At 40.9% G+C, this 16196-nt stretch overlaps 1 protein-coding gene across 3 annotated transcripts in view; it reads right to left on the reverse strand.

Moving 5' to 3' along the window:
- Positions 1 to 16196, reverse strand: part of HACD2 (3-hydroxyacyl-CoA dehydratase 2) — a 100351-nt gene that overhangs the window by 65291 nt on the left and 18864 nt on the right. The window contains exon 1 of one of the 3 annotated variants that reach the window (XM_038003420.2): positions 11426 to 11504. The exons of the other annotated variants lie outside the window; for them this stretch is intronic. Coding sequence (XP_037859348.1) covers positions 11426 to 11468 — 43 coding nt within the window. The 5' untranslated portion in view covers positions 11469 to 11504. Of the gene's footprint in view, positions 1 to 11425; positions 11505 to 16196 lie in introns of those variants that run through there. 3 annotated transcript variants of the gene reach the window in all.

Genomic DNA, 16196 nt, shown 5'->3' on the forward strand with positions numbered 1-16196 from the left:
AAAGGTTATGGGCCAGAGCCCATGGAGCACCATTTGCGGGATGCAGGGAGAAAGAAGAATCCATGAGGGAATCTCAGGACAAATGCAGGTGCCTAAGGCGCAGGATGAGAGCTGGGAGAGAGACGGGTGGGGTGGCAGAGTGAACAGCCTGACTCACCTTGAGTGGCAGCAAGGGTGGCACTGTCTTCAAGGAGAATCAGGTTTTCAGTAAGGTAAGAAACTATGGATGTTCGTACTCTGGGAGGACAGAGGTGACCTTGTTTATAATGGAAAAGGGTTCCAGAAAGCCCTACGGCCTTCCTTCTGTGTTCGTATACCTCTTTGAACTTACCCTTTGGGCGAAACATTTGTCACACTGTCCCTCTGTGCTTCATGTTTACCTCCTGGGCTTAAGGGCAGGCATGGGTTGGACTGAGTTTTGTATCCTCAGTGCTTTGTCAGTGCCACACCTGCCACCCAGCAGAAACCCGATAAATAATAAATATAGGTCCGGCACGGTGGCTCACACTTGTAATCCTAGCACTTTGGGAGGCCAAGGTGGGTGGATCGCTGGAAGTCAGGAGTTTGAGACCAGCCTGGCCAACATGGTGAATTCCCATCTGTACTAGAAAAAAAATACAAAAATTAGCCAGGCTTGGAGGCGGGTGCCTGTAATCCCAGCTACTCGGGAGGCTGAAGCAGGAGAATCCCTTGAACCTGAGAGGCAGAAGTTACAGTAAGCCAAGATCGTGCCATTGCACTCCAGCCTGGGCGACAGAGTGAGACTCTGTCTCAAAAAAAGAAAAAAAAAGAAAAATTAATAATAAATACTTGTGGGTTTTCTGGAGGGACACTGAGAAGTCTATATTAGTAAAAGTTCTGAAATATATAACTTTTGATCTATTTCCGGAAATTTATCCAGAGATTAATCACAGTTGTATAAACATTAAGCTACAAGTATAGTTATAATCTGCACACTTTAAAACCACCAATATATTTAACAAATAGAGCACTGGTTAAAAATCACAATATATCTACATAACTGAATATGTGAAATCCTCTGAAAATCTATACAGATCAACAGTAACAAATACAAGCATACAAACCCCACATCTTCAGCACAATTAATTGACACAGACTACACAGACTCAATACACCTATAAGTAAAAACAATAAACAGCAAATTCTAAGCACAGCTATCTCCTGAAGTCCCACTGCAAATCTTTGTGGAAAGTGAGGAGAATTTGGGAAAATGGCATGGAAGAGAGAAGAACAGAGCAGAAGGCCTAAATCTGAGCTAAAATCATCCCTGAAAGAGACAGTCTACCTTAATTATAAAAACACTGAAAAACATCTTATTTGGAGCACTAACCACAGGGAAGAGTCAGAGTCTGTGGGATGCTATGGCATTCTGAAAAAGGCATTGCTTCTCAGGAAGAAATGAGTAAAAAAGAAGGGAGAGGAGGTGCCCTCTAGTGACTGGATGGGGAATGAGAAAGAGGCAGGAGGAAATTTAGATTCCTGTAACACAAAGGCGAGGTAAAACAATCAGGGGCATGTAATTCCTCCCCCACTGACCTCTTCAAGCAAAAAGCCATCCACTAAAGACACTATATTTCACTGCATTTAAGGATTACAGAGTTTGCAAACTAGGGATCTTATAAACCAACCCAAACTTCCAATCCTGTCTACGAAAGGAACAGATGCAAGTAGTTTACAACTACACAAAACCATTTTCAGGAGATAATAGAAAATGAAGATCAAACATTTCGGCTAATGAAAATGCCCTCCAAAAAAACAATCACAAAGGAAACTTTAACACAATAACCCAAATTGAATTAAATATCCTTAAATAGGCATTTGGGCTATGAAAAACTATATGTTTAATCAATTCAAAAACTGAAAATAGAAGTGGACTAAAAGTGGGCAGAACTGAAAGAAAAACTGATTGAATTCAGTAAAAAAAAGAAAAAGATAAAATTATATCTGAAATGAAGACTAAATATCAAAGTGTCCAAAGGAGAACAGATTCAAATAAAAATGTAATAAAGAAAATTGAATAATAAAAGCAAAATAACCATGAGAATGAAAATATGATAAACAAAGAGGGATCAGCGATAAAGTAGTTGGAAGGAGGCAAAGAAGATCCAACACACATTTGAAATCCCTAAATTAAAAGAGAAACAAAATAATGAAACAGAACTAAAATTTAAAACTATAGTCTAATAACACTTTCAGAAACAAAAGAAAGCCCAAATCTACATACTGAAAGGGCCTACTGGGTACCTGGGAAAATCACCCTGTAAAGCTCAATTGAGGCATATCCTAGTAAAACTATTAGACTTTAAAAAGTATGTGTATTTACAGAGAGAGACAGAGAAAGACCTTGGAGTTTTATGATAAAAAGACCACATATCTCAAAAGTGTTTTATGATAAAAAGACCACATAATCAAGACAATTAGGTTCTCCATCAGACTCCCCAAGGGAAACATAAAAACAAGGTGAGAATGGAGCAGCATTTTCAAGAAATTTAAGGGAAGAAAAAGTCAACTAAGGATTTTGTATCTAGCAAATCAGTCCTTTAAATATCAAGGCTACAGAAAACGTCTTAAACATGGACGGACTCAGAGAATACTATGCTCACAGCCCTTCTTGGGAATCTTCTTTTGGGGAGAGGCATTCTGCCATGGGCCCTGGGCATTCCTGCTAATTCCTACTACGTATGCCAAAAAGGCAAGATCCCGACTGCTCTTTTCCCAGGTCATTTCATAGGCTTGTGTTTTCAAGGAGCAACCTGGAGGGATAAAGTAGCATTGATTCCCAAAGAGTGTTTGTTTACTATAAAAACACTAGATTCCTCAAGTGTTCTAACACAAACCACTGCATACCTAGATATTCATCTAGACACACGTGTCATCCCCATGGGATTTGTGGGCCATAGAGAACTGATGCAAATGAAGAGGGTGTTCTGGCTATTGTTTCTGCCATGAGTAATATGGCAATATATTTGAATCTGGCCCAAGAGTCTCATGTTTTCTGTCAGGATCCATGAAACGCTAACAAGCAAACTTACTAGCTTGTGAGTAAGGTAACATCTCCAATATGTCACAGTTCCTGACACTACTAGAGAATGAGCTTCATCCAACTAAAAAGTGATGAGAAACTTGGGCAAAAGGACACACAGTGAACAGTTAATATATTTAAATGTGGTCTTAAGACTAAAACGAAGGTTGGGATAGGGCAGAATAATAATATATGAATGTTATATGTTCTGACAAGCTAAAAATAACATAAGTTTAAAAATGGGAGAAGGGAAAGAGGAAAGTAGAATAAGCTCACTGTTGTATTGGCAATAGGTGGGAGTTAAAAGACAACCTTTAAAAACTGACAAGCTTGAGAGTAAAAAATTAAATAAGAAAACAGAGGACTAAGGGCATTTAAAAAGATATAAAGACGTTTCAGTAGCTGGACATGGTGGTACACATCTGTAGTTCCAGATGCTTGAGAGGCTGAGGCAGGAGAATCGCTTGAGCCCAGGAGTCCAAGGCTAAAGTGTGCTATGATCACTTCTGTGAATAGCCACTGTACTCCAGCCTGGGCAACACAGCGAGACCCGATCTATTGGGAAAAAAAAAAAAAAGAAAAGAAAGAAAACACATCAGGTAGGCAAATACAGCAAACATAACAGAGTATGTAGCAATTATAACATAAAATTAACAGAGTAAGATAAACATATCTGTCATATTAAAAACTATGAATGGGCTTACCTCACCTATTATATGAAAGATTTTCAAACTGGCTCACAAAACAAAACCCAACTCTATGCTAATATTAAAATGATTTAGGGACACAAAAGAATGTACAAGGGCATATCAGGCAAATAGAAACCAAAAGAAAGTAGGGGGTCATGATTTTGATTCAGATAAAGTAAGATTTAAGACAAAAAAAGCATTAAATCTGACAAAGACTTTTCTAAATGCCAAAGCCACAACTGACAATGAAGAAATAACAGTTATAAATATCTATGCATCAAATAACATAGCAACAACTTTTGCTAAAGCAAATGCTATAGAAGATGCAAGGAAAATTAGAAACACATTAATAATTAGAGATGCTGACAACATTATCATTCTAAGTGCAAGACAGGTCAAGCAGACAAAAAATAAGTAAGGATATAGAAGAACTTAAAAAAAAAAAAAGACATTGAATTTTATACTCTGATAGTAAAAATGAAGTACAAAGTGTATATGCCTTCAAAATTGGTTGGGGAGAAAATTGAGCTGGGAACAATTCTATCTTATTGAGTAAAGAATACGAAGAATGTCATACTGGAAGTCCTAGCCAGTGCAGTTAGACAAGAAAAAGACATAAAAGGTAAATAAATTGAAAAGGGGCCGGGCGCGGTGGCTCAAGCCTGTAATCCCAGCACTTTGGGAGGCCAAGACGGGCGGATCACGAGGTCCGGAGATCGAGACCATCTTGGCGAACACGGTGAAACCCCGTCTCTACTAAAAAAACACAAAAAACTAGCCGGGCGCGGTGGCAGGCACCTGTAGTCCCAGCTACTCGGGAGGCTGAGGCAGGAAAATGGTGTAAACCCGGGAGGCGGAGCTTGCAGTGAGCTGAGATCCGGCCACTGCACTCCAGCCCCGGCAACAGAGCGAGACTCCGTCTCAAAAAACAAAAAAAAAAAAAAAAAAAGAAAAGGAAGAAATAAAACTGTCTTTGTTCAAAGACGACATGATTATCTATATGGAAGATCTCAAGAATCTACAAACATACACACACAAAATCCTAGAACTAATAAGCAAGTATAGCAAGGTCACAGGATATAAGGTCAATATATGAAAGTCAATTGCCTTTTCTATACTAGCAATGAACCACTAAAATTTCAAAGTTAAAAAAATACCATTTATACTAACACCAAATGAAAACACATATAAATCTAACAAAACAGAGAATTGCTATGTGAAAAACTGCAAAACCACAATAAAAGAAATCCAAGATCTAAATAAGTAGAGAAATATTGCATGCCTGTGGATTTAAAGATTCAATATTGTTAAGATGTCAGTTATTCCCGACTTGCTCTATAGGTTCAACACAATTCCACTCAAAATCCCAGGAAGCTATTTTGTAGATGTTGACAAAAAGATTCCAAAGTTTATATGGAAAGGCAAAAGACCCATATGAAACTGAAAAAAGAAGGAATAAAGTTAGAGGACTTCTACTACCAGATTTTAAGACTTATAATCAAAGTAGCCCTGGTATTGGCAAAATAATAAACACATACATCAACAGAACAGACGGGCCAGAAATAGATCCAGCAATACCTGATCTTTGACAATGGCATAAAGACAACTAAATGGAGAAAGAAGACTTTTCAACAAAAGGGTGCCAAACAACTGGATGACTATATGTTAAAAAAAACCCATAAAACTAGACACAGACCTGACACCTTTCACAAAAATTAACTCAAAATGGATCACAGACTGAGGTGGGAGGATCACCTGAGGCCAGGAGTTTGAAACTGGTGTGGGCAACACAGCAAGACCCCATCTCTAAAAAATAAATTGAGGCCGGGTGCAGTAGCTCATGCCTGTAATTCCAGCACTTCGGGAGGCCAAGGCAGGCAGATCTATTGATCCCAGGAGTTCAAGACCATCCTCCGTGACACAGAGAAGTCCCATCTCTACAAAAAGCACAAAAACTAGCCAAGTGTGGTGGTGTGCACCTGTAGTCCCAGCTGCTTGGGAAGCTGAGGTGGGAGGATCACTTGAGCCCTGCAGATCAAGGCTGCAGTGAGCCATGATCATGACATTGCACTCCAGCCTGGGTGACAAAGCGAGACCCTGTCTCTAAATAAATATTTATAAAAATTGATATACAATAGATGTGCATATTTTCAGGGTACAAGTGATATTTTTATATATTCATGTAATGTGTAAAGATCAAATCAGGGTAATCGAAATATCTACAGTAACAAGTTTTTAGACACAATACCAAAGCACAATCCATGAAAGTGAAATCTGGTTAAGTTGTACATTATTAAATTTAAAAATCTGTGCTTCCTCAAAGACACTATTAAGAAAATCAAAAGACAAGCCCCAGAGCAAGATAAAATATTGGCTAAACACCTGTCTGATAAAGAATTTGTATCCAAAATATAGAAAGAATTCTTAAATCTCAACAAGAAAACAATCCAACTGAAAAATGAGAAGACCTGAATAGACACCTTGCCCCAAAAGATGACAAATGAGCATATGAAAAGATGTGCCATAGCATTTGTCATTAGAGAAATAAAAATTAAAACAACTACTACCACTATACACCTACTGAAATATCTGAAGTCCAACAAACCGGCAAACTAGACCTGACTAACATTAAAAATGTCTGCTCTGGATGGGCGCAGTGGCTTATGCCTGTAATCCCAGCACTTTGGGAGGTTGAGGCGGGCAGATCACAAGGTCAGGTGATCGAGACCATCCTGGCTAACACGGTGAAACCCTGTCTCTACTAAAAACTCCAAACAAAATTAGCGGGGCATGGTGGCAGGCGCCTGTAGTCCCAGTTACTCAGGAGGCTGAGGCAGGAGAATGGTGTGAACCCGGGAGGCGGAGCTTGCAGTGAGCCGAGATCATGCCACTGCACTCCATCCTGGGTGATACAGCAAGACTATGTCTCAAAAAAAAAAAAAAAAAAAAAAAAAAAATTCTGCTCTGCAAAAGATACTGTAAAGAGAATGAAAAGACAAGCTTCAGACCAGGAGAAAATATCTGCAAAAGATAGTATCTGACAAAGGACTGTTATTCTAAACTTACAAAGACCTTAAAATAGGGTTCCCCAGTCCCTGGGCTGCACAGCAGGAGAGCAGCAGGTGAGTGCGCAGCACCGCCTGAGCTCCACCTCCTGTCAGATCAGCAGCAGTGTTAAGATTCTCATAGGAGCTCGAACCCTATTGCGAACTGTGCATTCAAGGGATCTAGGCTGAGTGCTCCTTATGAGAATTAATGCCTGATGATCTGAAATGAAACAATTTCATCCCAAAACCACCCCCTCCCCTTACCCCCAGTGCATGGAAAAAATGTCTTCCACGAAACCAGTCCCTGGTGCCAAAGAGGTTGGGGACTGCTGCCTTAAAAGATACTTTACCAGGCTGAGGTGGGAGGATCACTTGAGGCCAAGAGTTCAACACCAGCCTGAGAAACATAGCAAGATCCTGTTTCTACAAAAAATTAAAAAATTTAGCTGGGCATGGTGGTTCACACCTGTAGTCCCAGCTACTTGGGAGGCTGGGGCAGGAGGATCACTTGAGCCCAGGAGTTCAAGGCTACAGTGAGCTATGATTGCTCCACTGCACTCCAGCCCAGGTGACAGAGTGAGACTGTCTCAAAAAAACAAACAAACAAAACAACAAAACACCTCATCAAAGAAGACCTACAGATGCAAATAAGCATATTAAAAGATGTTCTACGTCATGTATAATCAATACACCACTACACACCTATTAGAAGGGTCAAAATCCAGAGCACTGACACCACCAAATGCGGCAGAGGATGTAGAATAAGAAACTCTCATTCATTACTCTTGGGAAAGCAAAACTGTACAGACACTTTGGAAGACTGTTTGGCAGATTCTTACAAAACTAAACATACCCTTAGCATATAATCCAGCAATCGTGCTCTTTAGTATTTTATCCAAAGGAGCTGAAAACTTGCATCCGCAAAAAAACCTGCACACAAATGTTCATAGCAGCTTTATTCATAATTGGCAAAACCTGGTAGCAACCAAGATGTCCTCTGCTAGGAGAATGGGTAAATTGTGGTATATCTAGACAACAGAGTATTATTCAGTGCTAAAATGAAATGGGCTATCAAGCCATGAAAAGACATGGAGGAAACTTAAACATGTATTACTAAGTCAAAGAAGTCAGTCTGAAAAGGCTGCATACTGTATGATATTCTGGAAAAGGCAAAACTATAGAGACAGTGAAAAGATAAATGGCTTCCAGGGATTTGGGAGATGAACAGGTAGAGCACAGAAGATTTTTAAGACAGTGAAAACACTCTGTATGACAGTATAATGTTAAATATATGTCACTATAAATTTGTCCAAATCCAACGATTGTATAATGCTAAGAGTGAACTATGGGCTTTGGACAATAATGACGTGTCAATGTACATTAATCAATCGTAACAAATGTACTACTCTGGTTGGGGATGTTGATAATGGCAGACTATGCATGTGTGGTGTAAGGGGGCGTATGGGACATGTCTGTACCTTCCTCTCAATTTTGCTGTGAACCTGAAACTGCTCTAAAAAAAACACATTTTTAAAAGTTAATGGAAAGATGTTTACAGTGAATGAAGAGAAAAAAAATCCTCTCCCAAGAAAAGGAAACAGAACCATAAAAATGACATACCACGGTCATACAAATTTTTACAAATTTTCCGAAGTTTTCTTGCTCCCTTTTAACACATTGTAACCATTCAACTCCTGCCACAGAAGCATAAATCAAATGATTCCTTGGCTAAAAGATGACTCAAGCTTTCACTTTTTGGTTCAATGGGATTTACTCAACTTGGTAACTACTTGGTGTTTCCAACTTTGCAGGACTAACCTTGCTTTTGAAGCTAAGAATAGATGGAAGGTTGACTTCAGACTAACACAAACCATCGAACCAAAGAACTGCTGAAATATGACACCCTTTTTCATCAAGCAAATAATACTCATCTTGGATTTAAAGGTATCTTATGCTTTACAATTAAGAAATATTTATAAAATAATCTCCCTCAGGGCAATGTTGAAAGCTCCAGCTTTTCCTTACCTCGAATCTTATGGATCAAGTCATCAGACAGTGATAGAAAAACATCCATTTCTATTTCCTCTGGTTAACTTGCTCATTCCTCAGTTTCGGCTATTGACTCATTACTATCTGTTTTTATTAGAAGTCATCCCGAAGCCCGTTCTAAAAGAAAAATCTCCTTACTAATACAAGGGTGCCATCTAGTGGTGACCATAGTAAACGTCTGTTACAGAAAACGTGCATGTGTGCGTCCTCTCTCAATTCTGCATTCTGATGGGACTTTCAAAATTTATCTACAGGGAAAACAGTAGTAGAACTACTGTACTTGAAATTTCCAAACACTGATACTTCGGCACATTTAAACATCTAGCATACCCTCCTTTTACATCACTCAGATCACTTTTACAACTCAGATCACTGACATTCATTTCTGAAGCAACATCACATTTACAGGTTCACAGAATTTCAGAACGAGCAGCTGTAAGGAATGATAGAGATCATCACGTATTCAGTCCAACACCCTTGTTTTTCACATGTGGAAACTAGGCCCAGATGGAAGGTGTCTGACTTGTCAAACAACTAGTAATGTTTCCAACAGGGTGTGCCCTTGGTTGATTTCTGATGGACTGGACAGCCAGTTAATATTATCTTATAGAGAAGGCACTTAATGTCTCAATAATAGGTTTCCATTCAAAAGAAACACTTAGTTGTTCCTGCAGGGACAGCAGAGGATAAAATTCCCTGATCCAGGCTCTCTTCGTAGCTTTCCCTTCTGAACTCCAACTAGGCACAGAAATCCTCGGGGATTGTTTTTGCCTCATACTTGGGTGCTGCTCACTGAGTGCTTGCACAGTGCAAGGTACCAGGTGGTGTATACCTGGGTAAGTCTTCCACCCTCCCTGCTCAGGCTCCTTAGGCTACAAATGAGCATGCTCTATTTCTCTCTTTCTTTCCTTCATCTCAGTTACATTCACACAGAGCAGGGAACAACTAACAGAGCTTGGTGTTCCAGGCCAAGGAAACCATATGTACAAAATTATGGAGGTGTGAAAAAGCAGGATTTATTCAGAGAACAGGGCTGAAGTTTTGTGTGTCAGGAGCACAAGATGCAGGTGCATCTTATTCTCTCCTTGTCTGGAGGGGAGCAGGGAACATTTGATCAGGAGGCAACAGAATGAACCAGAGCCAAGGCAGAGGGAGGCTACTAAGCTGGTCTGGCAACTGATTTGGGAAAGACTAAAGTTAGAAGATGACCACTTATGGTCTTGACCTTTAGCGCTCCATTGTCAGGATGCTGGAAAACTACTACATTTGAATAAATGACAAAGGCAGAATTAATTGCAAAGGAGGAGAAGGTTGGTTTTGGCAACCTCCCACCCAGGCCTCCAATCTTCCCAGGGGCTCTCCAGGGGTGAGCCTTAGAAGCCTCCAAGCAGGGGAGACAGGCTTGCTTGGCTGGCTACATCCCTTTCTCTCCCATCCCCCTGCCATCACCACCACTAAATATGCCCTCAGGCAGAAAGCAGTATTAAAATCTGAGTAAGAAAGGTTTGTTATCCGTATTTGTGACAGGGGTCCCGGTAAAGAACAAGGCTTAAAGAGAGCCAGTAAGTCTCAGGGAGGCAGAGGCAGGAGGATAGCTTGAGCCCAGGAGTTCGAGACCTGCCTGGGTAATATAGTGAGACCCCGTTCTCCACAAAAAGGAAAAAAAAAAAAAAAAGACAAAGAGAGCCAGTAAGGCACGTGAAGCTGCGCCAGCCCCTTGAAACTAAATGGGAGTTAGAGCTTTGGATCAGAAACTTTTCTTTGGGGATGGTGGTTATTATACTGTACTGTCTGTATTTTAGGTAATTATTCCCTTTTGTCTCTTTCTTACAATTTGGTAAGGTTCATTTTTAAAATGTCAGCTAAGTGGAAACAACGCAGTAATGTTTCTGTGCCCAGCCGCGCTGCTGAAGGCTGGGCACAGGTGTGAAAGCAGAATTCCAGGTGAGAGAAATTTGGAGGCATTCACCCGTTCCCTCCAAGATGCTCTCCTTCCAGAGTTCTCTTCTGTTAAAATTTGGTGGGTTCTGTGTCTGGTTTCAAAAATAAGTGATGGCAGTTCCTTTACAATATTGCTTTGTGAATGACTGATAAAAGCTTGGCCCTCTCAAAGTAGCGGGGCAGAGGAGGGAGTGTTACAGTTCAAGGGAGGATTTAGTTAGCTCTAATTAGTGGGCTAGAAAGATTTTTTTGGTAGGAAGTGACGTGGGTCTCCCCAGAGGCTGCTCTGCTTCCTACCTGGCAACCTTTGTTACCTAATAAAATCAGTCTGGAGCTACCAATGAATATTAAGGTGATTGTGGTTTTTTTGGAATTCACTTAAAAATTTTTAATAAAGTGTCTTCTGTTTGAGGGAGGAGTGCAAGCTGGCACACATAGTAAATACCTGAAACCACAAATCCAGGATATCCTAAGTGAAAGGTCTTTTGTCCCTGCCTGTTGATGAAATTAAAGTGCTAATACTAAACTTCAGATATAACTCTCTGGGCTGTGACTGAGCTACAATTTTCTATCAAAAGAAAACTTCTAGAGTTATTTATGTTGGTAGCATAATTTCTGACACGAAAGTTTACTAAATGCACAGTGTTATATCTTACCAAGAGTATCTTCAGCTCCACTACCTCCACCTCTAATTCCCATCCATAAAGAGGGGAACCATATTGCAGAATCAGCTGAGAACCATAGCCCCCATGCCTCTTCCACAATCGAATCCTGAAGACAACACAGAAAAGATATAATACTTCCTAATACTTCATTCAACACAAATCACACCGCATGAATTAAAAACCACAACTCTTCTTTGCAGTATTATGCGGGGGGGGGGGGGGGGGGGGGGGGCGGAAAACATATCTCAAGGTGGGTTTTGGTGTCTGTTTATTTTTTGAGATGGGGTCTCACTTTGTCACCCAGGCTGGAGTGCAGTGGCACGATCTTGGCTCGTTGCAACCTCTGCCTCCCAGGTTCAGGTGATTCTCCCGCCTCAGCCTCCCAAGTAGCTGGGACTATAGGCACCTGCCACCGCATCAGCTAATTTTTGTACTTTTTGTAGAGATGGGGTTTCACCATGTTGGCCAGGCTGGTCTCGAACCCCTGACCTCAGGTGATCCGCCCGCCTCAGCTTCCCAAAGTACTGGGATTACAGGTATGAGTCACCATGACTGGCCTATTTTTTAAAATTCTCATTTCTAAAAGGAAAAACACTGAATATAAAACTATAAAAGCATTACAAATCTTAGGTTGAGGCCTGCAGCCACAGCATTTGAGAAATCCCATCCTTCTATTATCAATAAAAAACAAACCACCTACTTTGAAAAAGTTGAGGTGTGGAAACTCATTTACAGCTACAAAGGGCTTGACCCCCCTCACAGAAATTAGCCCCTCACATGGATTTTAGTTGATTGTTTCTGGAGGCCATATTTGCCAAGTTGCATTGCCACAACCGTGAGCAAGATGCAACTCCAACTCATACTAAGAATGAAGGGCCCTGAAGTGCTCACTTGCAAAGAAATCAAAATTTAAGAAAATTAAGAATATGAAAGAGTTACACTTATACATATCTAAATATTGAACATTAGAGGCACAGTAATCTTTTAATATTCTATGACATTATGTTGCTTAAGTAATAACAACAGCTACCATTTTATTGGGCAATTTTCCATACAGCCATGTTTCAGACATTGTGCCGAGTGTTCTTCCTGCATTTTTCCATTTAATTTTCACAGCACCCTATGAGGTAGGTATTCTTATCCCCCTTTTACTGATGAAGAATTAAATGAGCACAAAAATTGAGTTACTTCTTGGAATCACACAGCTAGTGAGTTACCCAAGTCTGACTCAGGTCTATACTTTTCATCAACAATATGTAAACTAAAGATATCTCAAGGCTTTAAAATAAGTTTCTGAAAGACTAAGTTGTTTTAATGAAAACTTTCAGAATGCTACAGAAAAATAAACCATTATTCCACAAAACTTAAGTGATCTAAGTAAAAATGAAGCACTGCCTTTAGCTTAATGCTAGAAACAGCTTACTCATTATTGCTCTCTCTAATTCCTTTAAGGAACTGAAATCATTTTGAAATAAGTTTTGGAAATTCCCACTAGAATTTGGTAAGATAATGATCAAATGTTTACCAAACTCCTGCTAGGTACTATGTACTTACTGTTAGGTACTAGGATACAGAGATCAATAAGAAACAGCTCTCGCTCTCAAAAATATTCAGCGGTGCTGGTGGGGACATGGGTGCCGTGCGAGATCACACATAATACAATGTGGAAGGTATAATACCGAGTGAGGTACAAGGTATTACGGAAGAGTGAGGAAGGGTCCCTACTCTGGCTGTGGGTGGTAGGGAAGTTTACTGGAAGAGACACACAGAGCTGGCCAGCTGAAGGGGCTGGGCTGCTCATTCCAGGCAGAGAGCAGAGCCTGGGCACAGTGCAGACAAGCATGGAGTGGGAGGCAGGGAGTGGGCACTGGAAAGACTGGAGAGGTGGGCAGGGCCCAGATCATGAAGAAATTCAAGCCAGCAAAAGGTTTTAAGTAGGCAAATGACATGCTCAGAATGGTACTATAACTAAACCCACAAGAGCAGTGTGGAGCATGGACTTGGAGCCACACAACCATAGGTTCAACTCCTGGCCTAGGGCTTAGTGCTGTGTGACCTTTGGCAAGGCATGATACATTTCTTTTTTAAATTGACACACACACATACTTATGCTGTACAACGTGATGTTATGAAATATGAATATACTGTGGAATGACTAAATCAAGCTAATTAACATATGCATCACCTCACACATTTATTTGTGGTAAGAACAAAGACAGGAAACCTTCTAAGCCTCAGTCTCAGCTGGAAAATGGGAAATAAATGAGATAATGAATGTAAAGCACTGGAATACAGTAAGTATTCAAGAAATGGTGGCTCTTATTATTATTATTATTATTATTGCTATAAGTCCAGAAGTTCAGGAAGATACATGAGAATCCAGATGAGACATACTGAGGTCCCAAGTAGGGATGAAGAAACAAGACAACCTGAAAGACATTTAGGAAATTGAACTGACAAAACTTGATGACTGCCTGGCTACAGGAATGCCAGTGAGAGAGGAGGAGACACCATGGACCAGCTCTCTTCTAGGATGAATGAATGAACGGCTGGTGGCTGGCGGCAGCCCTGACAAACAGAATAGGGAGGCAGAACTAGTCTGGGAGTGTGGGTCATGCTGAGGAGGTGCCTGTGTGCACCCAGGAACAGACATCCAGGAAATCAGTGGACAGGGCTGGTGTTTGGGATGCAGGTGTGGTTTGGAATTGGAAGTCTGCATATCTTATGCAATGAGAAGAGATCACCCACAGAGGGTACATTCAGTCAGAAGGGCAATGAGCTAGGACAGAACTCCAGAAACACTCACGATTAAGGGACAAGGAAAGAAAGAAAAGCACCCAAAGAAAGAAAAGGACCACAGAGGACAAGGTATACCAGGGGGGCTCAATACAATGAAGGCTGAAGGAGCAGGATCTCCAGGAATCATCATCAGCGGTGCCCCATGTAGCTAAGTCCAAGAACTTCCAACAGTGTACTCAGAATCCAGTAGAAATTGTTGCTGACTTGAGACCAGAGGGTGATTTTTTGTAGAATAAGGGGAACAGATGCTCGACTGCAGGGTTCAGGCATCGATGGGCATGAGGAAGCAGAAAGAGTCTACCATAAATCTGGGAAAAGGGATGGAGAACAGTTATATAGTAGTATAAGGGAAATACAGGGTCAATGGTCAGGTTAAAAGATTTTTAAGACAGAGCGCTCTGAGCATTTTGTGCACTGAGAAGGAAAAGGCAGATAGCACAGGGTGGTGAGGCAGGAGCAAGAGATGCACAGACAGAACAAGGTCCTTGAGGATGTAAGAAGGATCCTGCCGCTGGGCCCCGGGGACGCAGAGCTTAATTAAACAGAACCTGCCCTCAAGGAGCTCAGAGTCTGAGGGGGAAGCAAACCTGCCAACCCTCTGAGCAGAGTGTGATGTGCACACCAGTCCTCAGGATGCACTATACCAGAGGAACTTAGGGGACACCCATCTGACTGTGAGTTTCCTGGACCTATGTCTGAGTACACTCACCTCTCTACTCCCACTGCCCAATAGCATCTGGTATGCACACGTGCGAGGCATTCGATAATTTTCTTGGTGTGCATGAAAAAATATACTTGTCAGAAACTGTATTTCCAGGGGTAGAGAAATTTTATAAAGACATATAAGGTAATATTTTAAGACAGATAAAGGGATTTGGGTTATTAAAATAAAACTAATATTAACTAAAAATCATAGTACACATGCTCGGTGCTGTACCCTGAATGTCTGTGTGCCTCCAAAATTCCTAGGTTGAAACCTAATGCCCAGTGCAATAGTATTAAGTGGTGGGGTCTTCAGGAGGCGATTAGGTTACAAGGGATCTCATGAATGGGGTTAGCGCCCTTATAAAAGGCCCAAGGGAGCTCACTTGCTCCTTCCACCATGCAAGGACACAGTAAGAAGCTACTGTCTACAAGGAACAGACCCTCACCAGACAGGGAATCTGTCAGCAACACCTTGATCTTGGAATTCCCAGCCCCCAGAACTGTGAAAAATAAATTTTTGTTATTTATAAGCACCCAATTTGTGGTATTTTGTTACAGCAGCCAGAACCGGCTAAGATACTTGGAAAAGATACATCTGAGAGCTTTATACAGAGACAGCTGAAGGTTAAGAGAGTTGAGGAAGAACGAGGCAGGGTTCAGTCATGTGGAGGAGGCCTGAGAGGTTCCAGAACTCTCTCTGGTCGAGTACATCCCCCAGTCTGCTAGGTTGTGCTTAAGATTTATTTAACCATTTATGAAAGGATAAAATTTTTCATTTCAAAATTATAAAGGACTAAAAAGGAAACGTGTGCAAGACTGCACAAAAGTTAAAACCCATTCATTATAAAATGAAATCAGGCAGGTGTCAGACTGACCTGTCTCCAAATGAGCTTCCCTATTTACCAACTATACGACCTGGGCCAGTCACTAGTCTTCCTGGGAAAGCAGACCACGGGACAGATAAGCCCCCAAGCCGCTTTCAAATCTACCATTCAAAGGTTCCAAAGCAGCATTTCTTAGCCTTTTGGGAATCACAAACTCCTCAGAGAATCTAATTGAAGCTGTGCATTCTCTCCCTACCTGCCCCTCCAAACAAACATAGAAACACACATAAAAAATTCTGCACATCATTTGAGGGGGTCCCTGGACGCTCTACCCATAATCCCAGGTAAGAAGTGAGAAACCAGTAGAGGTGCAATTCTTTTAAATCTTTTTTTTTTTTTTTTAATTTTTTAAACAGAGACTCATTCTGTTGCCC

This window comes from Chlorocebus sabaeus, chromosome 22 (genome assembly GCF_047675955.1).
Source record: "Chlorocebus sabaeus isolate Y175 chromosome 22, mChlSab1.0.hap1, whole genome shotgun sequence".
In the NCBI taxonomy this organism is placed as follows: domain Eukaryota; kingdom Metazoa; phylum Chordata; class Mammalia; order Primates; family Cercopithecidae; genus Chlorocebus; species Chlorocebus sabaeus.